This window comes from Scaptodrosophila lebanonensis, unplaced genomic scaffold (genome assembly GCF_003285725.1).
Source record: "Scaptodrosophila lebanonensis strain 11010-0011.00,11010-0021.00 unplaced genomic scaffold, SlebRS2 tig00000092-arrow-pilon, whole genome shotgun sequence".
In the NCBI taxonomy this organism is placed as follows: Eukaryota; Metazoa; Arthropoda; class Insecta; order Diptera; family Drosophilidae; genus Scaptodrosophila; species Scaptodrosophila lebanonensis.
This window is the reverse complement of record NW_022060566.1, coordinates 4,518,460-4,544,178: the sequence shown is the minus strand read 5'-3', so window position 1 is coordinate 4,544,178 and position 25,719 is coordinate 4,518,460. Positions and strand designations below refer to the sequence as shown.

Below are 25,719 nucleotides of genomic sequence, written 5' to 3'. Positions count from 1 at the left end.
ACTTATCAGGGCCGATAAACGCTATCTGGGAGTCAACAAGAATGGGCCATTAGAGGTATTGCTAGGGCAGGTGCCGTTCACTCAGTCGTTCGGCAAACCGACACCACAGCGGTACAGTCACCATCGAAGTAGACGAAATGACAGGTAAGGGAAGTCCCAAGTGGGGACAGTGCCAGCTAAGTAGACTTGCCACTCAGAACTGTCGTTCAACAATGCCCGGCAGATCACCTTTGGGAGCAGTTCAGCAATGGGGAGGTGCCGGCGAATGCCATCGTAGCTGGCCATGATTCCGATGGCGATACCATCTACGTGGGCCGTGTGAGCTACAACAATGATTTGCTGCCAGCCAAAATAATTCCGAAAAAGGGCAAGGCGTATGTGGCCTATGCCTGCGAGGAAGTGGAACTGGACAGCTATGAGGCGCTCACCGGCTTCCATTATCAGTGGCTGCCCGGCTCGAATGGCAGCGTGCCGCTGGGAGCTGTAAAGGTGGGTCGAAATGTGGATGGGGAGTATCTGTATGCGGGCCGTGGCTATTATGCGGGCAGTCTGACCGTCGGAAAGGTGCACCCATCGCATGGCTGCCTCTACATCCCATTCGGCTCCGAGGAGGTTAAGATCTTTCAGTACGAGGTGCTGTCACAGCCAGAGTCCTGGCTGCAGGCGAACGCATCTTCTATGCCCGAGGGTGCTCTGGTGGCCGGCCACGATTCCGATGGTGATACCATCTATGTGGGCCGCATCGAACGCAATGGCGACTTTCTGCCCGTGAAGGTGGTGCCGGCCAAGCAGACAGCCTATGTGGCCTACGGATCGCTCGAGCACGAGATCACCGATGTCGAGGTGCTTGTCGGTGCCGGCTATAAATGGGTGCCCGCCTCCAATGGCAATGTGGTGCCCAATGCCGTCTCCACCGGCAGCAATGTCGATGGCGAGCGCCTCTACGTGGGTCGGGCCAACTACTGCGACAGTCTCAGTGTCGGAAAAATTCATCCATCTCACGGCTGTATTTACATTCCCTTCGGCGGCGAGGAGGTCAAGCTGGAGGAATACGAAGTTCTGGTGCACCTATAGACTCTATTTACCGATTGATTGTTGAAGGAACACCCTCCTCCACCCCTCCACTATACTTATATTTTTTTTATAATTTTGAAAAAAAATTTTTTTAATAAATTAACCATTTTTTATGCAATTTATGCCTATAAGCCAAAAGCCTTTAAAGATGATCTACGGGTGGTTGAAGATTTGTTTTTATTTAGCGAAGAGATCTGTAGAGATGATCCACAGAGTGGTGTATGTATCAGAACCACCTATGTTCCTTAAACTAATTGGTTCCAAAAGATATCCACAGATTGTTTGTGTTCCATCAACTAATTGTTTCCAGAAACGTATAAAATGTATGTATTAGCATCTAGTCTATGGAACAGAGATGATCTACAGGGAGTTGAAGGAGCTTTGTCTCAACTATATATATTTTTTTAATGTTGAAATGCCTTGAAATAAATGAACAATTTTTCTAAAGCAATAAAAGCTTAACCCTTACGCAAAAGTTATATTTATATTAAAAGCTTTTCAAATGGATCCACACGTATCGCCCCACCCTCTGTAGTCTTATTGAACCTAAAGACTTTTATAGTCTAGTCATGAAATTGTTTACACTTAGATTTCAGATATTTATTTCATTTATATATGTAGTTTCTGGCACTACAAATGGTCTAATAAATGTTTTTTTTTTTTTTTTTGACTAGTCACGATTAAACGGTTTTTAATTTGTCACATGAAAGAGCCGGAAGTTAGTTAATATATACAAAAAAAATATACATTATTAAGATACATTTGCTGATACTATTGAATTTAATGTCGGATTCTCGATATCGATTTAGTGTTGATTTTAAGGGATTTTTATTATTTGTAGATCAAATGTTGTATTAACTTATAATATATACATAGACCATAATTTACTACCCACGGGTGTATTTATGATCTTCCCCAATTAAAGAATCCCCAATGCTAGAATCTCTGAAATTTTGTAGAGTAAGGTCCTCTAACTTGTAAGTAGGCATGTGTTTTAAGTTATAAGCACATCTAGCTACGTGATGGCATACAAGTATTACACTGTTAAGGACATTTTTAGCGTCATAACTTCAAACCTATATGAACTGGAGAAAATAATATTGATATACAAATGGGCACCTAAAAGAATAATGGGTTTTGTCTGCAAATATGCAGACTAATGGGGTTTGGTGGACCCATAAAGGGTGCCACTCTTAATTATACCATAAAAGTTTGTTTACAAATTGAACCATGTTCCATGAAAAATATTTAATAACGCCTCCGAATAGTTGACACGTTCAAAGAAATAATAATAAAAATCGTAACTGTGATCATTATATTTATCGAATGACTTTATTTTTTAAGAATATAGCAATAATTCATTTTTTTCTCCCGTTTTTGGTCAAATTGAAACCAAAAACTACAATTTTGCGAATGAAACGTTATCAACTATTCAAAATTTCTTGGAATTTTATTTATAACTTCTACAACATAGTAGATTTGTAGCCACTATCAAGTTCTTGAAGGCATGCTGCTTTTCATATAGTTTCGAAGTAATCTTATCTGATAAGCCTGTTCCCAAGTAAAACTAAATCTAATCTAATAATATTTTCTCTCTATTTTCAACTATTTTATAATTTGATAGGGGAATTTATAAAGTCGTATGCATTGCTAAGTTTCCTCACAACTAACCTGAACATCTGTTGAACAATTTTTCACTAATTCGAAGCTTTACTGTTACTGTGAATGATATCAAGCCGACAATAAATTGACTGTTTTACACCCAATTGCCGCACCCGATAAGACAACAGAGATATCGCGGAAATGGGCTTAAGACGATTGCATGCTAATCAATACGCGGAAAGCGTTAGTTATTCTTTGCAACAGCAAACAGTTAACACAACAATAAAATTGTACAAATATTTAAACTAGATAACGATTTACTGAAGACGCCACCTACCGGTTACTTCCGGTACTTGCCAATAACGAATCAGCTGTGTTCCTAAAGCGCTCTCTAGTGGCCTTGGCAATGGACGCGCAGCTACGACATATTGCTGACGTCATGCCAGCCCATATTTCTGCTATCAGCTGACTTTAAACTTGTGAGCGCCAAATAGCCGAAATGCTCACTTCATTCTAAATTCACTTCAGATTCATTAAGTTCAGCTTACTGAACACTAACTTAATTGAATGAAATGGAAAATACACAGTTCTGTCTACATGGATGGATCACACAGCAACATTTTCAAATGCGATGACGTCACTGTTGCCCACATGCGCAAACTGTTACACATTCATTTCACATATGAAACAACTAATCGACTACTTAGCATGCTGTTATCGATAGCCATGCAGTCGCCAATATTGCCTGTTGGCTACGTCTGCACACATCGCTAGTGATTTATTCAGTAGTAAATTTTTTGCGGTCGTCGGCGTCGGATGTGGTTGTGATTTTTTTTCGCATTCTGCAAATATAACACATACGTGTGCATGTTGCATTTGTTGTTTATATATGTGGTTAGTGTTTGTGAGTGGCGTAGTCAAACAGCTAACTTGCACCATTAAACGCGTGCTCAGGGCTATCAGACAATAATTTGTTGGCCCAGTCAGTGGCGAACGGCAAGAGCCAATAATACTTAGAACGACAACAAGTGCAAGGGCCTAAATATCTGCGCCAGAAACGCGCATCAACAACAACAACATTGTGCTCGAAGTGGAGTCAGCGTCAGCCTTAGCCTGTCCTGAACTGTTTCGTTTTTGTTTTTTTTTTTGTTTTGTTGTTGTTGTATTCTGTTCACATCAAAGTGTTCCACTTAAACTCCAGCGCCCGCTCCTCGCTCTTCTAGACGTGACAGGTCACAAGAGATGATTCATTAATCATAACCCACAGGCACACGCCGAGCCACACGAACGCGCCAGAGTAAGTATTAATTTATATCAATTATTTATACATGTATATTATATTTGTTCATCTATGTATGAACAATAACAATAGTGTACAACATTTCTGTTGTTGTTGTTCAAAATCAAAATATGTTTCTTATCTATTGGAATTTTGTTTACCCGTACCAGCGTCTCACACGTCTGTATGTGTATGAGTGTGTGTGTGTGTATGCGTGTTTGTGTAATATTAGTGGTATTCCTGCAACTGATTTGCATTTGTGACTTCTAAGTTATTATATGTAATAGATAGAATATATATAATATTGCAATTCCAGTTACTGGAACAACTAGTTTAAAAATTAAATTCCCAAAAATGTCACCCAAAAGTATATTTATTACAAAAAGTTTTCTTTGGTTGTTAAATGAGAACAAATTATCAAAGATTCAATCTTATCAAATAAGCAATTAAATAGTTTTAGAGCTTGGGCTTCTTTTCTTAATTACAAATAATGTGGCCGTATTGCACAAAGCTTGTTTGGTCACACTACAAACAGCTGTTCTAAAACAAAAACTCATTGCACATCAAAATCAGTCGCGAGAACACCACTATTGTGTGCCTGTTGTTCGATTTTGATTTGTTAGGCAGCAGCGAGCAACGCAGCGATGACAATATTAACATATAAAATTTCGTCTAAATTCGCAAGAACAACAAAAACAATAATAGCAACAACCACTACACCGCAACAGCAGCAGCAGCAATAGAAATTGAAAGAAATGCCTTGTCAAGTGGGTCGTCTGCGTTGTTGTTGTTGTTTTTGCTGTTTCTGTTGCTAATGTTGTGTTATTGAGGGAGAACATTCGCTCCTACAGTCAAGCAGCAACGCCATCAACGCCCCCACTCAGCAACAAGCAACAGCAACTCTAACCAAGTTGTCGTCTGCATGCCCTGCGTGAGATTCTTTGTTGTACTATATACCCTGTACCCGAAGGATATGTAAAAGGTTATTATAAAATCGTTCAATTTAGCAGATTCCCTAATATACTCGTATTTCTGATCAGCTTGACAAGAGGAGGTCAGAACGACCTCGATTTGCCAAACTTGGTAAGCAGGTACTTCGAAGTCCGAGAAAAGCCCCCACTACCCCGCTTAAGATATTTTTTATATCCACTGTAATTGTTAGCATTGAAAGATGTTTTATTAATTAAATCAATCCACAAAAGTTTTTAAAAAACAATTAATTTAATTTATTTTTTTTATATTCTAACCTGAGTACAGGGGTACGTATTTTTACTAGGATTCAAGGCCTGTTCGTCCGTATGAACGCCGATAACTTTTAAATCAGAACAGCAACAGGCATTAAACGTAGCATGTGAACTGGTATTATCCATATCTAAATCAAGTTTATTTTAAAATACATATAAACCGATAAGTTCACAGGCTGATAAGTCTGCCATAGAAATGGTTGGTAAAATAGTTACACTTAGAAGAATACCTTTCTTATTGTTCGCAAAGATATCTAAATATGCCTGTTAGGCCTCGCCTCTATCAAAAGTTTCATCGACATAGGTGAAGTACTATATCATATAGCTGCCGTAGTATCAATTGGTAAAATGAAGTTATTTTTAGTTGTTTGCCTGTGTCGGAAGAGGTGGGGGCGGCTACAGGGTATAGAAGAGTCGTGTTAGTGCGATTCTAACATTCTACTTGTTTTTCTTCTTCTGTCCATTGCAGCAAAAACCGCTGCCGCCAGCTAGAGTATAGCAGAAGAAGCGGTAGCAGTAGCAGCATAATGAGAGGAGTGCTTCAATTTCAATGCATTCTGACTCTCGCGCGCGCTCTTTTTGCCTGCATCATGTGCATGCAGTGCGTCAGTGTGTGTGTGTGTGTGTGTGTGTGTGTGTGTGTGTGCCTGTGTGTATGTATGTGTGAATGCAACGCGCCTTATTCGTGTGTGTTCGCCGATTTGAAGTTGCTAGCAATGGCACTTGCTGGTGCTTCATTTGGTGCACCTCCCCCCAATTTGTGTTTCCAACCAACCAACCCACCCACCCACCTACAGCTGGGCACGACCTCAAACAGCTCTAACTGTTCTTTGCCTTCTGTTATGCTCTGGCAATGCTGTTCTACCCTTTGCTCTCCTCTGCCCTGCTCTACTTTGCTTGTACTGCACAATAGAGGTGGGCGTGTGCCGTGTTTTATTTCGTGACACGAGTTCTTGTCTTTCACGCTGTAATTTCGTCCGTTGTGTTGGTTTTTAATAGCCAAGAGAAACAAAAAAAAAACGCATACACTTAAGCACAGTTAACAGTTTTAATTTGTGCTTTGATAATATAGCTTGATTTGTGGTATTTTCTAAAAATAACTTTGGTTATTCATCTAAGCCGTAAATTAGGGAATTAAGGAATTCAATAAAAAAATTCCAAACTTATTTGCATTTAAGTATACTCATAATCTATTATTGCACCAGTTGGTGCTTTACTTCGCCCTCTCGCCCCCAACCCCTCCTAGTCGTCATATACGATTTGAAATAAGAGGAGTTGGTTGTAATGAAAATGAACTCCAAATATGTAACTATATAACGATTATTCCAATATGAATGTCTTAACCAAGCAACTGACATTTTTCTATACACATAATTTAAACAATTCTTTTAAACTCTCAAAATCGATTTCATTAAAATAAACCCAAAGAGCATAATCGACAGTGTTGGGTTTCCATGCGATACTTTTGAAAGTCAAAAGTAAACCTCAAGTCCAGCTAATATCAAACAAACCAATACAAAAACATGTCTGAAGTCAAAAAAGGTTATGCGACAAAAAATAAAAATTACTTGTGCATCCAAATAGAATGTTAATAATTTACTATATTAAGAAACTAATAGCCTTGATAAAAAAAGTTTAAATAAATATATGCAAGTAATCAATAAAATATAATAATGTATAATATAAGTTAAAGAATTGAAACAAGAATAATAAAAATAAATAAATAAGAATTAAATGAAATTAAGGCTACATAAATAATAAAATTAACTAGTAAATAAAATGAAAAAGAAAGAAACCAAATATTGAAGAACTTAATGAAATAAATAATAAATAAAATGAATTCAATTATAAATAATTTACAATTTGAAATAAATAATAAATCCACTAAATTAATGAAATATCATCGGATTGCATGCCTGTGATTTCCTTTTCGTGGGCGTGCCGTGTTGGGTCGAGAGGAGCACGGTGCGTGCGCATCTCTGCAACAGAAGCATCATTGCCTTTGGGCTACATTTTCATTTTATTTTGTCAAAGTTTGTTGCACTTTTAGCAGTTGAACAAAAGTCACATGCAGCAGCCAGCAGCCAAGCAAGCATGCAACACCAAACAACCCAGCAAGTCGGCAAGTCTATTTGTTTGTGCATCATCCTGTCAACAGGCATGTCACACACACACAGACACACACAAACTAACTTAATACACTAAATACAAAAAGAGAGAGAGAGAGAGAGAGAGAGAGGGAGAAAGAGACAGAGAGAGAGAGATATTTGTAGTATATAGTTATATATTTGGTGCGCCTGCGAAAAACTCTTCAATATTTGTTTGCCAACTGCGGCAACGTCCTCAACATCAACGTCATCATCGCCAGCGTCAACAATTAGTTGCCGCAGCAGCTGGCTGCCTGACTGCCTGACTGCTGCCTGCCACAAAGGCAGAAGCTGAGGCGGCAAGCAGCACTCACCAGCCGCCAGTCGCCAGTCACCAGTCACCAGTTTTGTCCAAAAACACAAAAGCTTCCCAACGCCTTCCCAGCTGCCTCCACCACTGTACTCCAAAAAGCCAGCCACTTGCTGCTGTACGTATTTATGTATGTGTGTATGTATGTATGTATGTGCATATTTCGCTTGGCACTTGTTATATTTTTATACACACGCACATACCGCACACACACACACACACAACTATGTACATATGTAGGTGTGTGCATCATCAGTATGCCAGTTGTCACTTCGTCTTTGAAAAGTGCTCCGTCGTCGGCAGTTCCATGGCTTTTCAATTTAAAAACCTACTCGCACGCTCCGCACAAACAAGTGGCCGAAGTCACGCCCAAGTGCCCATATTACATTTTTTTCCCCCTTTCTTCTTGCCCTATTCCCAGTAAATAAAATTAGGCTGCAAGCTGTGTGTTGGGCTTAGTAACAACAACACAGCAACAACAATAGTAACAACAAAAGGAAAAAGTAATGCAATAATTGAAACAGTCCTGGCACGCACAAAATATTTTCTATCGTCAATCAAAGCGACGGCATGTTGTTCGTTCTCGTTCTCTAATAAATAATCACATTAATCTACGCTCCAGACCGCAACGTCATTTAAACAAAAAACCAAAAAAAAAAAAAACAGTACATTTCCCAAAAACAGAGAAAGAGAGAGACAGAGAAAGGGAATGAACAAAATTAAATGGCGTACTTAAATTTCACAGCTAAGTACACGCTTTTGACCCTAATGAGCAGTGTAAAATCGGCATTAGTTCCACTTAAATGGAAACTCATGCTGCGGGCTTAATGAAAAACTCATGACAACAGCAAATAATCCAGCTTTATTCTATGAGTCCCCACTCTGTCTGTCTTCAGCACCGATTCAATAGAATTTGTGGTAACCTTTTGATCTTTCTTCAAAAGGAATTCAAGTCAAGGCAAGAAAGAAGCACACGAAATGAAACACAGGGGCCATGAACACCTAAAGACATTGCTTTGAAAATGCCAAAAATACTCGTATCCCATTAGATCTACATGATATAGCTAACGATATTCAAAAATAATATTAAATTTCTCCGAATTAGTAAGCATTTTCTTTGAATCAACAGCATTACTCGAGGTACAACCTACTTCTTGAGAAAACAATTAATGAATCTAACTGCCGGACATGCAAACAATTTGCAAACAAAGTTGTTTTCTTTTAATGGCTTTTGTGTAACTAACGCTTGCGTCGAAGTAAATTCCAAGGCACCTTATTGTTCGAGCAACCAACATTTGTGTATAATATTCTACACATACTTGTGGAACTCGACATAATTTGCATGCAAATTATTTGCATGTCTAACCAGATCATAACTAACGCTGTGGCCAAGCAATCGTTGCAAAATAAATACACTTTTTGTTGTTCTTTTGTATAGAATTCATACTGGTTTCAATATAAATAACATTATATTCTGCACATTCTTAATAAATCTGGGAATTTTGTCCTTTTCATGTCCTTTTTGAAGAGTCAGAGGGCAAATTATTGGCCTGTCTGACCGCAGCAAAACTAAAAATCTGTGTTAGATGGACTTTGCAAGGACAACTTGAATTTTCTATTACATATTTGAGCAAATTATTTGCACACAAATTAATATATAAAAATAAATAAATTAAATATAAATTTATACTATAATTAAATTATTAACAAATACAACAAATGAAGATACGAATTATTTGCTCATTTAACCACGGATTAAAAAATGACTAAAAAGAAAGCAACTCCTCAAAATAATATGAGTGACAACTTTTTCTTCAGAACTGACAGTTTGGATCAGCACTTTTGAGTTAGAAAACTGATTACAAAATTCAGAACCAAGTAATAAGATTTGTTGAAATTGTATTTCAAACTAATTATTAATTTCATACGCCTTTCAATTGAAGTGTGTAATCTAAATGGAACTCATGCGAAAAAAGCACTAAATAATATGATTAACAATTTCCTCTGCGAATATTACTTTTCCATCAGTTGCTGTTGCATCATCATTAAATTAATTTCGCCCCCTCTTTGTTATAATCTGTTATTTTTCTTATGCCTCCAGCAATTTCCATTTGGGTGCGTGCTCAACCATAAGTTTCATCTTAAAGATGAGTTTGTTAAATGCATTAGCATGGCTTGTCTAATCCGCAGCTGCATTTAAAAGTTAATGCCTGTACGGGTGGAGGGAAGGCGGGTTTTCAAGGTAACGGTCATTTCAATTATGCAAAAACTATACTTCTCCAAGAGCAATGAAAAATATGTATAATGGAACGAATTATCATTCATATGCGCCCAGTCGCTGCTTATCAGCAGTTTTTTATCAATGGTCAGGCTTTTGAGGTCCGGAAAAAATTAACAATTAAGCTCGAAATATGCAAACGTGTCACGGTACGCTGGACAACGAATTGCCCAACTTTATTTTTGAACACTTGACTCATTTATTAGCACATACTATACTTTTGTATACTTGTTCGTAAAAGCCCAAGCTAGTCCGATCCGTCGAAAGAGAAAAGAAAAATCCCATCTAACAGAGAAAAGTTGTCAACTATAAGTAGTTTAACTGAAATTCAAGCAGCGTCAACTTGCTAAGTCCACTTTGCGCCAATTGCACAAATTTCCAACCAACCGGCCAACCAAAAAATACAAGAAAAGAAAAACAACAGAAATCCCTATTAAGCAGTTCACTCGACTTGAGAATACGCTGTACGTTGCCATTGGCAGGCTATAGCTTTGGAAACTCGACTTGGCAAGCGTTTTCTTACCAACTAATTACTTTTATACACTTTCTTAAAAATACGAAAAATTAAAACCAAATTTCATTGAGAAACAAGATTTAAGAATGTTTAAAAAAAAACTATAAAGTTGTTGAAATAATATAATACAAATATAACTTTAAATGGCCGTAATACCAACATCTTATCCGAACTTCACGGCTATCGATCTGGTATCTGGGGAAGAACCGGGCAGCCAGTTGTAGTAACCTATGTAAGTAGTTCAAGGTAATTGTTAATGATCGACAGACGGTTTAAACCAAGCCTATATAATTGAACTATAACATTAAGAAACGTTTTGTTAACTTTTTTCAAGTGAATATGAAAAAAAGAAGCTGCTACTATTACTACCTACTATAAAGTTGACCGGCTAATTGAATAAATTTCAGTCTTGGTCTTCAAAACAAAATACATAACTAGTATTAATTGATGAATGTTTTAATCATATATCCACATTTTGAATCGAAAGCAGTTATATCAAAGTCTAATTCGATATTATTAAAATCTGAACAATTGCCTTAAAAATTACTGAAGGTTAACTATTTTCATAATTAAATGTTTTCGCGTTTTCAAAATTGTTCACTTCCTTTCTTCCTTGCTGCACAAGAGAGTACTCTGTATCGATAATAATTTGCATAATGAATACTTCAGTGCGGCATAAATAAAACATTTACGCTAACTTATTTTTGTATTCAAAACTTTTTTTTATGAATTATTTATTAGCTGAGAACTGCCATCGAACTTTTACATGCAGTACACAAATATTTTGACCAATTTCAGTATTAGAGGGACGATTCCGAACTCCTGATTGATTTTTGATGTTTATCCCTCAAGGTACAAGTCGCATCAGCGAAGAGAAGCAAGACCTGTTCCCATTTTTTGTTGCAATTTAAGTTTTTCAATGTAGTAAAAAAAATACTGCTAATTTATATCATTAATTCGATTAAATGGTTTAAAAAGTAGCTCAGCACTATGCACGTCTTCTCTATGTACACGCTTTCACTATTCCTTCAATTCTTCATATGTGATATCTTAATTTCTTATGAGAGAGCTTATGAGAGGTACAACTTTTGATAATCCTTAAATAAGGAATTGTATATAAATAGTATATCATTACAAGCTCCTATCGACCTCCCATACTAACAACATAAGCTGTTTGTTTTATTCGTAAAAAAAGACCCTCAACTTATTAACCAAATTTATCAACCAATTTGAAAATTTGCTCAAATACTGTTTTCCTACTACCATTTTGCCAAAACACTGGGGCGCTATTAATGCGACTAGTGCTGGTACTTCATCTTCAGTATTGGCATACTCATTAGCTATTGCTATATCCAAGATCTGAGCCTACATACAGGCAGACGTTTTTTTAAAAATGCAAAACCCAGATAAAATAAAAAATATTAAATCCGTGCTCAAATCTAATAAGCCGCTTGTATGAGTAAAGGGTGCAAAAAGTTAAATGTGCGGCAGTTTCGTGTGGCGAGCACAAATAGTAGTTGCGCCTTAGAAAATGAACAATCCGCCCCATAGCCATTAAAACTTCGACGTGGCCAAAAATTGTTGGGATTCTTTTCAACGCGAGCCGAGCCGAGCCGTGCCGTGTCGTGCTGTGCCGCGTCGTGTCGCGTTGCGTTGTGTTGCAATGACAATGGAGGAGGGAGGCACATCAAAATTTGCCAATTTGTTCACACATACACACACACACACATATATATACATATACACACACGCACACACACACACAGCAATAGAGAATCCCTGCGCGCAGCTGTCAGCCCGAAAAAGTTTTAATGACTTCTCATGCAAAAATGTTGAGCATTGTTGTATTTCAAATGCCACTTTGCCTTTATTTCATTTTTTATTTATTTTTTTTCCACATTTTTTTATATTTTTTTATTTGCTATGTCACGCGCATGTCTCCTTCGAACCCTTGAGCGTCTCTTCACGCTGATAAGCTTTGTAGAAAAAATTTTAAATGAAATAAAAATCTAGCACGCTTCTTATCATACAGACACACATATAGTAGATTCATCTACATACACACACATACACACACATATTTATATATAGAGCTATATATTTTTATAAAGCCAAGCTTGAATGCGCGTGTCACAACGCGCCCCACAACCCCATCCGTTCACTGCCCCTTGACGACCATCAACTTGTGTCGGCCATGCAACGACGACAAGTCAATGTCAGCGGAAATCGGGCGCAAAACAAATTTCCAGCAAACTTTGTTAACAATTTGCATACAATGCACTTTGCAGTTGAGCCTTTTTTGTTATACTTTTTCACTACTCTACACTGAATTGGCAAGCGGGCATATTCGTTATGCCGCCATGTACTGTTCAGTTCGCATCTAGTCTCTCATCCACCGGAAAAGTTCGAAATACAAAGACACCAAAACGTGCCAGACTTTGAATTCGCTTTAGTGGGTAAGAGTTTTAAAATTTTCAAAGGGCATTCAATTGTTTTCATTTAACGCTCTATTTAGACTGCAAGGCGTTTAAATTTAATTTATTTAAAGAGCCGTTTGTACATTATTTTCATACAAACGTGGAGAGAAGACGAGAATCTTTGACGATGGTTATAACAAATTTTGCCAATATATTATATTCATCATTTATGGTAATAGTAATGGTAGAACCTCTAGCATTATTTCTCATGGCTAAAAAGCTTTAGTTTTTGTCGTTTTTTTCTATATTCCATTGTAAGTATATTTATTTCGGTCCTTGATCTTAATGAAAGGTATAATTACAAGATAGAAAAAGCGTAAAGCATCAGCTTTTGTTGTTGTTGTCGAACTTGCAAGCAATCTTAAATATAGTCAGACTTTTTAGGTTTTGTTTAATAATTAATATTCTTTGTTGGTTAAAAGACAAAGGAGTCTTAAAACTTACTTAAATTCACATTGACAAGCAAACAGTAACTACTGATGTAAATGACGCCTTCAAATATAGACTATCGACTAAAATACGTACAATACGTAATAATTAATGGGTTTAAGGTTCTATAGCAGGGGCGAAGCCCATTGTTAAAAATGTCCTTTTCAGTGCAAAATATTAGTTACTTCGCTCCTATGCACTCAAGTCTATTAAACGAATAGACTAATGAAATAATACTCGTAACTAGCTAATTTAATTCTAAAGTCGAAACAGTTGCCCAAAAGACAAGGGAGTCTTAAGACTTAGCGGTTTTGTCAATTCGGCCGCGTGTGGCAACATCTTCGAGTGCTACCTAACCCATAATTGGTTTAATTGTCTAAGTCATTAATTATTTTACCGTTCGTGTTAAGCTCACAAAATCGATACTTATTTTGGAAGCTTTCGCTTACTCTCAGTTCGATTTTGTAATACAAGATACTATTGTACATATCTATAGGTTCATTTTAAATTCGCAGACTTAAAGAGCGTAAAGTCGGCCGGCAATGTCTTCAGAGTTCGAGTAATTGTTAAAGATGCGCAACATTCTGAGTGGAACAAATTGCAGATCAATGGGGATATAGCCAGCCTTTGCAAGGGTATATAAATCTATGTAAACGTTTATTGCTTTCCTGCAATGAAAATTCCAAAACTCAAAGGGCATTCCATAGTGGGGGGGGGGGGGGGGGGGAATGCGAGCAACTATGCCGTTCTGTCTAATCTTTTATGTAGGTATGCACATATGTGCACATTTATTTACACTTCTTTGTTGCACAATTTCAAAGTCAGTTTTATTGCTATTGCTGTTGTTGTGGTTGGTTGTCGAGCGTTTATTTCCTTGCTGGAACGCCGCAACTACCGGAATCGACGAGTTGCCGTCGTGGTCGTCATCGTCGTCGTCGTCGTCAATCGCTTGATCGATTCAATCCATATCCAACTGGTGTGTGGCGTGCCGGCTGGTCGGACGCCGGTCGGTTGCTTTGTTCTTCATATTACTGTTGTTGTTGCTGTTGTTGTTGTTGTTACGGCCGGTTCGGGTTCATTGACTTTGAACATTTGTTTTGTATACACACATATTTGTACATATGTATTGGTGTTTGGGTTGTGTTTATTTTTAATATTCTTGTCTCTTTTGTTGTTGCTGTTATTATTCTATTGCCCTAGACTAACATTTGGCTAGCTTTGTTGTTGCTGTCGTCGGGGTGTTAATTACTCTACTTTTATATGTCAATTCATACTAGATCGGACAAGATGCGTGAGTTAGTCAGCAAGCTAATTCCTATGAATTTGGATGCTGAAGAACGAGTTTAAATATTATTCAAGTCTATTTATATCTTCGCCACATTATTGATATTTCAATTGCGGCTCACTTGTAAATTGATTTTTCAAATAATTACCAGGTCTTACAAACTTTTGAAGAACAAATTTTATACTCTACAAATATTCTAGGCTATTCTTGCAAGCAATATTTGTTTATTAACAGCGCATGCATTATGCATTTTCATGAAAATCTTTATTATCGCCTTTTATAATACGCTTCTTTTGAGCCTAATACAAGTCTGACAATTGATTATTTAATTTTCAGCCGGGATGGCCTTTCGTTCCTTTTAGCAACTCATGGGGCGGATATTTAAGTTTCGAAAACAGGAAGAAATCACACATGTATTTTTCGAATAATTCATTTACAATCAGACAATTTTTTGTTGTGCAATACGTTTGCCCATAAATATTAATAAAATAGTACTGTGCCGATTCATAAGAGATGTTAAGAGCCCTATCCTATCTGAGAGGACGTTTTCCACGACCTCAGGACCCTCACTTAACGTTTTATAAAATACTTGCGTTCTCAATAGATGAAACTCCCCAAAACATTTGTGCATCTCTATTAGAATGCTAAAAATTTAGATACAAACTTTTCACATTGCAAAGAAACCAATTTAATTTTAATAGATCAGTCCGGGTCTTAATATTTATTTATCGAATTAGTCAGCTCTCGAACTTGTTCAGCGAAAGTGTTTGTTCTGAAGAATTGATTTTAATTTTTCGATCAACAAATGAATTGGATATGCGTTGGTTTAAATGGTTTCTGCTGCTTTTGTATTGTTTTCAAATGCGAAGAAACTAAATAGAGAGATGCACTGAAAACTAATGACCCCCTCCTTTAAGTAACCATAATTGTCTGCGAAACTAACTAGCCAATACAACTACTACCCACAGTTGCCTGAATATAAATAAATAAAAAGCTTGAAACCCACATTTAATTTACAATTCGCAAAATAGTGATGATTTATATAATTTAGTCTTAGTCTTAGTTGACCTCACAACATTTATGGATCTGCCGTACCAACTCATTGATGTTAAAATGTAATGGCTATTTAGTATTCAGGCAGACTATGCTTATGACGATTTAAAAATGAAGCTATCATCTAATTTGGATCCAATATCTTCTTGAGTAACGATGCTTCTCTGTCTATTCTAAAAACATTTCGTTTTTCACGAGATTCTGCCAACCTATTGGCTAAGTTGTTTACACAAGTGGATGAATAATCGAATGAAGGCTTAATAATCCAAAAAGCATTAGAACATTTCAAATTAAATAAATAAATAATTTCTCTTGCCAGATACTGAGATAGGCCTCTTACATTAGATTGAAAGTTCAATGCTCCAGCCATTGGGAACCCTTTTGTTCCCTCATTTATCAACTCTGCCTACTTTCTGACCGATTCAAACGATTGACAGTATCAATTGAGTTGAAAAGAATCATGCGCGTGTCGTATGCAACGAACGTGAAGTTTTAATTATCACATTCTGGTCTAGAGCTTTGGATTGTGGCTAGTTATTATTTTCTATAACGGTTCGACGCGCTTCACTGTGCAAATCTGCAGAGTTGGGCTGAGCTGAGCTGAGCTGAGCCTCGCTTCACCGACCGCAGCAAAAGCACGTAGTTAGGCTCTCTTTGCGAAGCGAAACAGAGAAAACAAAATCCAAACCAAATCGTGCAGAGAGATATCAATATTGAAAGTCAAAGTCATAAATCCCTACAGAGTTATGCGATAGCGTGGCAATGCAGGCCTTTGAACCTGTGCTAAAATGTATCTGCTGTTGCATTTGCCACCAATGAAGGCAAACACACCATACCATACAGCATAAAGCACACAGCACACAGCAGGCAGATGCCTCGCTCACAGAGGCGGTGCCTACATTCGCGTGGCGTCGTAGAAATAATTTATAATACACGTCCCTATCCTGATAAATGAGTTCTTGGCTATGTGTCAGTCGGTAAATAACCTAAGCACGTTCGCTTACGTTATTCCCGCAATACCCAACCACACCACACAACACCAAACCAAACCACAACGCACCACGTAACAGGAAATGACGTTCCAAGTGAGCCGCCGCGGTTCGTTGCGTCGCGACTCGCAACTCGCAACTGGAGAAGCCCACCAATGCTCGAGCGCGAAGCTGCAATTTGGAACAAGGTCGTTAGATTGCCATTAAGAGACGCTTTACTTGCCGCTCTTAAAAGAATGGGAAAAAAACAACAGCAACAACAACAACAACAACAACTACAACAATAATAACAATAGCAACAATAACAACAAGAGCAGCAGCAGCAGCAGCCACTTTGGTATCAAATCATCAACACTTTGTGGCACTATCGTCGCTATTGTTGTTGCTGCTATTTCCGAACTCCGCACATAATTTCACAGTACAAGTGCCCGCAGGCAGAACGCAACACATTATTTATGCAGATTTTTGGAGCAAAAGCACCAACTTAAATTGTCGCCGTTATGCCTCGGGCAGAATAAAACATAGCCCCCCCCCCCCCCCCCCGATTCCCCATTCCAGCAAAACTACACTCAGCCCACAAAGCATTAGACACCTCCCACCACCAGACGCACACACACACACAGACAGACCAAAACAACCGTGAGAACTAGTGCCAGGTCCAGCGCACAGTGGTTCAACAATATAAATGAATATGGCGAAATTTGAATGGTCGCACAAAATGATTTCATTGTGGAGTCAACCCCTATTCTATTATGTTTTATAATCTCCAACCAATAAAAATATAACTGGAATATAACTAGAATATAAGTACATCCAGATTACTTAGTAAATGAAGATGAAAAGGTTGTATTAGAATGAAGGAAAGTGGTTATCAATTTTTAATAAAACTAGCGAGTGATTAACCAATGACTCGTTAGCATTATAAGCCAAAAATTGGTCCCATATGCAATAACAAATGATCAAGTTCATTAATAGTTATCATTGTAGATCCCATAATTCATGATAACAACATGTATTTAAAATAAAACATATTCATATACTCATAACATTGCGTGTGTTCATATATGTACATATAATATACATATACTGAAGTACGCCCCTTTTATATTTTATCAAAAATACTCACATAATCACCACTACATTAAAGTGCTTAATGTGAAAAGCTTGGAAAAAAGTTGCGCTTCAATATATTACAATTTTTGCAATCAAAGCATTACCTACGCTTATGCTTCAAGAACTCTTTACAAAATCTTGTAAGCCCGAGTAACAGCCTTGCTGGTCAGTAATACTCTTTCGGAGGTGGCTAAAATATATGCTTTTCGCTCGAGCCTTGGTGAGACAATGCATTTTTAAATGGAGCATTGTTGCTGGACCAACTTAATCTAATCCCGATGCGATTCCTATGGAGGACACCAAAAACACATGAGCAGTATTCCAGCTCCTGATGTACTAGAATTGTCACACTATTCTAGGAACACTTCCTATTACCTAAGACTATTACACTCTCTACTACAAGCCAATTATTGCATCCCGAAAGTAATCAGAAAATGCGCTATTATTTACTCTAAATTGTAATTGGGAGATAAAAAAAACATATACACGAATACCAACTCAACAAAACATCAATCGAGGTCTAATACTTCCTGACATCCTGGCGTTCAGACAGACGGACTGATCAACAATATAAGCATATAATATACAAAGAGGGATCTATTCCGCCTTCTTCTGTGTTCTTACATATAACATTTTAGAGAGACACATATTCGTGCCACTCTGCCCCACTGTGCCGTTTGCCAAACAAATTGCTGCCACACGCACACAAATACCTTTAAGCTTGCGTAGAAAAAGTTGCGAATGAAAAGCCATGAAATAAAAAAGTGAGATGAGAAAAAAAAAACCAGCAAAACTCTTCATGTACATAAAACTTTAGGTGTGTTCTATGTGTGTATGTGTGTGTTGGCGATTGTTGTTTGGCAATACAATAAAATTTACACGCTTATTAATTTTTACAAGACTTTGGCCAACACTTGAGCTAACCGCCAACAACAACAACAACAGCAGCAGCAGCAGCAACAGCACCAAAAACGACGAGAACGAGGACGACGACGGCGGCTATAGCTTTGGCTATGGCTATGGCTGGGGCTATGATGACGACGTGCCTGGACCTGCACCAGCTCGTTGCTACACTTGTGGCTCATAAAGCGGTGAAAACGCATGAACACACATACATACACACATACTATACATACAGACATTTTCATTGGTAATAGAGCAGAAGTAGAAGCCTCAACCGCAGCTCTTCAAACAAAAATTAAACTTATATATATATTGTTGTTGTTGATATTTTTTCATATATATATATATATATATAGATGTATGTGTGTTGTTTTGGGTACTACTTGTAGTTTTATGCTGCTGCCAACATAGTAGTAGTTGGTCTTTTATGGTTTGGCCATAAGTTGGGGGGTGGCATCAAAGTTGGCCGTTGCTTTAGTAACTTCACTCTAAAAAAGTTTTGTTAACCATTCGGCAGAAGGGCAGCTGCTGCAGTGCGTATGTACACACACACACACACACACAAACACTTACATATACTTGTACATATATAGTATATGTGTGTGTATTGATGTACTTTTTAGTATGCAAAATATGGCCAAAGGCAATTTTTTCCTATTTAAAAACTTCGTCTAGCACGCACACACATACATATGTATGACCAAGGGCCTGGCTTTGCGATATGAATGGGAATATATATGTGCGTGTGTGTGTGTGCGTGTGTGTAGTGTTTGAAAACATCAAAAGGGCGGCACACCGTTGCTGTACTTGAGGTTTCTATGCTATATAATATATGTATATACTTATATATATATCCTATATAAATATATACATATATATATATATCTGCCAGCCTTTGAACCAAGAACAGCACACTGACTGGGGAAGGGGCCAATAAAGTGGCAGCATCACATTTGGGTCAAGCCCGACGACACAGAGCAACTTCACAAGGATACGCATGTGGCTGCCAGAGCAGAGAATAGTTCATTAGGCTAATAAGTTTTCACAAAGCAAAGATCTGGGGTGAGAAAGACAACAAATAATGGAGCAGCACCTGGGGCTTCGATTTAGATTACTATGATAATATTTACAACTTGTTGTTGGATTACATTATTGCTCATGCTGGCACATTCATTTATGCACGTTAAGCTAAAAATTAATTTAGATTAAATAGAAAATAATAATGAATAAACTCTTAATACCTATGATTAATTAGGCACATAAATACGATTGTCACAAGCACATAGGGTCCAACGCAAATTGGTTCTTAGTGATGCCAACTGTGGGTGATTGGTTTGAAAAGTAGTTTAGGAATTTGTCAGCATCCTACTGTGCTCTGGGAGAGTATTTTGCCGCCTCCTTCAATGAGGCACGCCTCTAAATGTAACGAGTGTTGGGCAGGGGCAGACGAGGTGTTCCAGAATTTCTTTCGCTTCTGTTTCCTTCCATTTCCTGCAACTGTCGTCTGCTGTGATGCCCATCTGTGAGTTGCAGGAGCGCAGTTGAGTTTTGGTCTACCTATGTGTGTCCTTGGCAGTGTTGTCCCTCTGCCAACCATCCTTTGTTCACAGCTAATGTGGAACTCAACTTGTGAGATATAAACCCCAATTAGGCTTCCTACTTACTGAAAAGAACTTATCCACTCAGTTACGGCTCATAAAGCCAATTCGGAAGTGAAGAAATCTGAACTATGTTTGTCTTTGTCCGACCAAAAAGCTGCCTCAACATCATCGGTCAAGGTCGGTCGCATCAGATGTGTAGAACTAAAGCTAAAGACCTTGGTTAGTTTTCCTATAAATCATATTTTTATTGTGATGGTGAAAATCCAATCTCTTTTGTTTCAAAGCTAAACATTTAAACGACTTTCCGAGCAACGGAAAATAACGCAATACTCTTTATGGAGCTGTTAGTGTAAATGAGTTTGAAAAATAATAATAATAAACAAAACCAAGCAAAGCGTGCTGTTGTGACTAAAATATTTCACTTTTATTTCATTGTACTTTATTTTATCTGCACTTCTATCCGTAAGCCAGCCCGTCAACGAGCACACACCTCTCGTGCACTTTTGCACTTACTTAACGCTCTGCCAGAAGTGCAACCATATAGCACCTGATTCCAGGGACTCATGTGAGTGTAACTGTGAGTGTGGGTGTGGCTGTGAGTGTCTGTTTGTGTGACGAATGTCAACTGCTGAGTGGGTGAGTTGTGTGTGAATGATGTGTGGGGGACACTTGAGCTCTAGTTGAACTCTGGAGTGACTAAACCGCCAGACGCCCTGCGAAATCGACACTAGGGTCGGACCGAGTCGCCCAAACACTCGAAAGCTGCCTAAGCAGCTTACCAGCTTCAATATTGTGGGTTTGGTCCCACTCGTCCCCCGTCGTCTCCTCAAATCGCTCACGACATCAGGAAACAGCAGTTCAAATACTACAAATAGAGCACGTTCCTCTGTCATACTACAAGTATACTACATAGTAGGTACACTCATAGATAAAAAACAATATAAGATACACAAGCAAACGAACAAACAAAAATACATTCAATATTTCATTTCTTACACAAAAGACACCCAAATGCTTATACAGTCAACAAAACGAGAATGTGTTGTAAAACGAATTTCTCAGTGCAATAAAAAATAATAGAATTTCCCACAATTTTTAAAACCATCCCATCAATCAAGTATTTTACGCGCTATATCTTTTTCTTTTGTGCCACTTATTCTAACACTAAAGCATACCGTTTTTAATAAACTCTGCAATTGAATTAAATGAACCTCCTTTTGTGGCAATTAAGTTGTTCTTTAGTTCGAGTTGGCTAAGAAAGTTGAATTACTTCATTACTTTTTAAATTTTGGTTGCGTAAAAATAACAAACAGAAACTCTACAACAGATATTATATGAATTTTAAGTTGTTATCTCTAAACTTAAAGATTAGGTCGTCTTTTTCTTGAACTCCAATTACCATTTGTTTATTTTTTTCTTCAACTACAGAAGAAAGAAATACACCTTTTTGAAACTTTACAAAAAGAAGTCTACTCCTCTTTATATCAGTACAGACCTATTTAAAAGCTATGCACATTTTAGCTAGGTAGTAGATCCGTCTTATCTATCAGCACAATATATGGACAAATGGAACTTCTATTCCGGTTTTAATTTATTTTACTGCGATTCGCAACGGAATTTTGTGAAATTCTTATTTTGGCAATCGCTTGATTTGTTGGCGAATGAAACAAAATTTGTACCTTCCAGTTACAAACTGGTTTTTCTCCTTCCACTTTCTTTCGCGACTCTTTCTTTATCGACATTCGCGCAAAGTTTATTTTTAAAACAATTTTGTTTGTTCTTTGGGTAATTGAGAAAAAAGTGTGCGTTGCATTTGGCATTTACTAAAAAAAAAGGTGAAAAAATGCATCAAAAATACAACACAAAAGGGGGAACTTAAAAATCGAAGAGTGTGGTTTGGGAAGGCAGGCTGACTAGCTTCCAAATAAAAGTATAAGTTATTCGCAATAACAATATCACATTTTATTATTTTAGAAAATTAGTATAAGCGATATTTTTCGCTTAACCTTCTATTTTTTTTTGCAATTTTTTCTCCATTTCACAATTTTGTTTTTTTGTCATTAGACAAAATTTGGGAAAACTAGGAAAACTAGATAAAGGTTCATTAAAATTGCAATTTTTCCAACAATAAGCTTCTTATCAGTTTATCAGAATATTTCTATTTGTATATAGTCCAGGGTGTCATAAAACTGATGAATATATTTTGTGTTACGTGATAAGATTTCCAAGTCTATCAGTCGGCTTATCAGTCGAAACAAATTACAAATAGTACGTTGCGGCAATATCGTTAGTAACGTTTAAAATCTACATACTATACATAGTATTCATGTCTACTATACATATTTCGGTTGACAATTTGGAGTGCAAAAAATGATATTCGAAAATAAAGATGAACAACATCGCTCTATTCATACTCTACATTTAAATTGAACCTTTTAGAGCAGTGACAAATGCATATAAAACATTTAGCTCTAAGAATTAGTCCTCGACTCAAATTGCTTTTGTTTTGATTCAGATTCTAGTTTAAGGATAAACTACGCAGCTAAAGTAGATTTCCGAGTACGACATTAATATCTAATTATAATATTTAAGAACAATTTGAGAGTTACTTGAACAAGTCAATTATTTTGCAGAGTTGAAAAAAATATATTATATTCAACACCAAACATATTAACATAAAGATCTGTTTATTATTATTCATCGATTAGATTATCTTTCTTTACGTTGTTATAGAATGCCCTCGACTATTAATTTCTTACCCTTTAGCACGTAGTTTCATAGAAGACCTATGCGGTTAATGAAAGGAGAGCTTTTGGTCCGTTTAAAATAATCATTCTTCTATCATATATAGCTACTTGTATAAGTCGGTAGCCTAATCTGTAGATTGTCTATAGCTACACAAATGATGTATGTATTATGTAGGGTTTGTATATAGTGTAAGTAAAAACGTGTTATAGATCATACATATATGATCGGCAGGACAAAACAAATCGATATAAACATGTCCGTCGTCCATCTGTTCGACTGTATGAACGTCGAGAACTTTTGAACCATAACAACTAGGGATAATAAACTTGGTTGACTTGTCTTATCCATATGCAGAGCAAGTCTATACAAACTATACAAACCATGAAGACATCTTAACCAATTCTGGTAGCTATGAGCTTTGTATAGTGCTTCACCATAACCGGAAGCCATAGGAACGATCCGTGCAACAAAATGTATTTCATTTGAATGGCTGTAGGGAGAAAAAAGGTACACAAGAGTCGGGCTAGCACAAGTTTTATGTTCTACTGGCTTGTTTTAGGGACGTTTGATTGTAGAATTTTGTTGAGTGTATGCCATGGTACCTGACTCTTGCGGCTTCTATTGTTTATTGCCATCAGACAACAGATATATGTATGTTTTTACGAAAGTGTTTGTTTGTTTGATTTGACGCCAGAGTATCCGTTTATTCAACAATATTTGTTCTGTCATTTTTTAACCTCAACCCATCTCTGTTCTCTTTTTGTTTTTCATATGCAGCTATGACGGAGGAAATAACTGGCAATTGGAGCTATTATGTGTACATATCACTAACATTGGTTCCAGTCTATTTGGCATTTCAGCTCATTAAATTTTTGGGCTGGCGACTATTCGTGAACAACTGAGCAAATAAAGAGCAAATAACTAGCGAGAGTATTGAAGAGAAGCAGCGGCCCCAGGCCCAGGCAGGAGACAAGCAGCCGGGAGGAGTTCGAAAAGGTGCGTCGTAATAGTTATATAGTCAGTTGATAGAAGCAGTTGCACGTTGCGGTTGTCAGTGGAATGCACGGCAGTGGCAGCAACAACCCAAACAACACTTCAGGCAGTCAGTCACTCACGCACACCACACACACTCAAGTCAGTCAGAGAGTCAGTCATTCATTCAGTTAGTCAGCCAGCTAGACTGCCAGACAGCCAGACTGCCAGGCAGACAGCCGACAGCCGACAGCAGAAATAATTTCAAAACTATTTAAATATGCTTATGGCTCAACTTTTTCACTTGCAGGCAAATTGCAAATCGCGCGCAGCAGACACAACGCTTCGCAGTGGGGACGAGGGGCAGACAGAAGCACGAGCAGAGGAAGCAGCATCTGTTGGCGCCATTGGATCGCTGGCGAAGGGAGGCAACTAACTAAGCAGGCAACCAGCCAACGAACCAAGCCATCTATCCATCCATCCATCCAACTATCTATCTATCACAATCCACTTTGGCTGGGAAAGTTTTGTGAAGTGGCGGCTGTTGAGGAGATTTTTCAGACGCAACGCGTGCAATCCTTTCAAGCAAAATAATGCGCCGCATGTCATAACAAAGGGAATAAAATAAAAAAAAATTGCCTAAGTAAATATGTTTAAAATGCAATAAAAACAACAGTAGTGGTGGAACAAAAAGAGGCGATAACCGCATAAAAATAAAGGACAGCGCCAAAGCTCAACATTGCTCCTAACAGCTGTTGTGAGCATTGTGCAAACAAAAGCGAGGAAATGCAAAGCAATCAACGTCATCAGCAGCAGCAGCAGCAGTATCAGCAGAAGGAGCAGCAGAAGCAGGATCAGGAGTACAGTGGCTGCCGACGCAGACGAAGTCATTGCGGTGGCATATCACAACAGCAACAACAACACGCCGCACAGCTCTAAGCAAGTCAAAGCGCCAAAGACCAAACACGAGCCCCAGAGACCGAGCAAAAAAAATACAGAAAAAAGAAAGCAACTCACTCAAAAAAAAGAGGAGAAATGAAATAAAAGTGAAGCAAAGCCAAAAAAAAAAAGAAATAAACAAAAAAAACAAAAAAAAACACAGAAAATACTGAACGGCCATCAACGACAGGCAACGCATCAGGAGCAGGAGCAGCAATCCCCATCATCATCATCATCATCAGCAGCAGCATCACAAGTCCAAGTTACAGCTGGACCGGACGCAACGTTTTGTGCAGTCAAGTGTGCGTGTGTGTGTGTGTGTGTGGGTGTGTGCGTCAAAAGAAATAGCATCCGGGAATAGGAAGGAACTGCTGAAGGATCAAACCCACGCTCGCACTTGCAGTGGAGAGTGGCTGTCGCACTGGCAGTGGCAGCCATAAGTGAGTCAAACGCAAGAAACTAATTTACATATTTAAGCTTTTGGCAAACGAAGCAGGGCAAGGCAAAAGCAAAACCAAAACCACTCACTAGACAGACAGACGGACGGACGGTCGGACGGCACTCAGAAAGGTGTTGGTCCTAAATAACCGCCTCCTGTGCTGCGCAATCATCAGTGTGTCATACCAGAAAGAAGAGACCCATACAAATCAAAAAGCAGTTAACTACCAAATTCAGAGCCACCTACCTACCGACCTACCTACCTGTAAACAAAATACAGCCAAGCAAGCGACAACAACAAGTAGCAACAACAAGACTACTGGC

The 25,719-nt window shown here is 37.9% G+C and overlaps 2 protein-coding genes across 2 annotated transcripts; both read left to right on the top strand.

The window, feature by feature from the left end:
• On the top strand, positions 1-1,205 carry LOC115627237. Its single transcript, XM_030522860.1, has 2 exons — positions 1-144; positions 224-1,205. Exons 1-2 carry the CDS (start codon positions 138-140, stop codon positions 1,072-1,074), a joined length of 858 nt encoding a protein of 285 aa, XP_030378720.1. The 5' UTR covers positions 1-137; the 3' UTR covers positions 1,075-1,205.
• Positions 1,206-3,500: 2,295 nt separating this feature from the next.
• LOC115627069 lies at positions 3,501-24,467 on the top strand. Its single transcript, XM_030522617.1, has 3 exons — positions 3,501-3,973; positions 23,824-24,042; positions 24,329-24,467. Exon 2 carries the CDS (start codon positions 23,826-23,828, stop codon positions 23,946-23,948), a length of 123 nt encoding a protein of 40 aa, XP_030378477.1. The 5' UTR covers positions 3,501-3,973; positions 23,824-23,825; the 3' UTR covers positions 23,949-24,042; positions 24,329-24,467.
• The last annotated feature ends 1,252 nt before the right edge of the window (positions 24,468-25,719 follow it).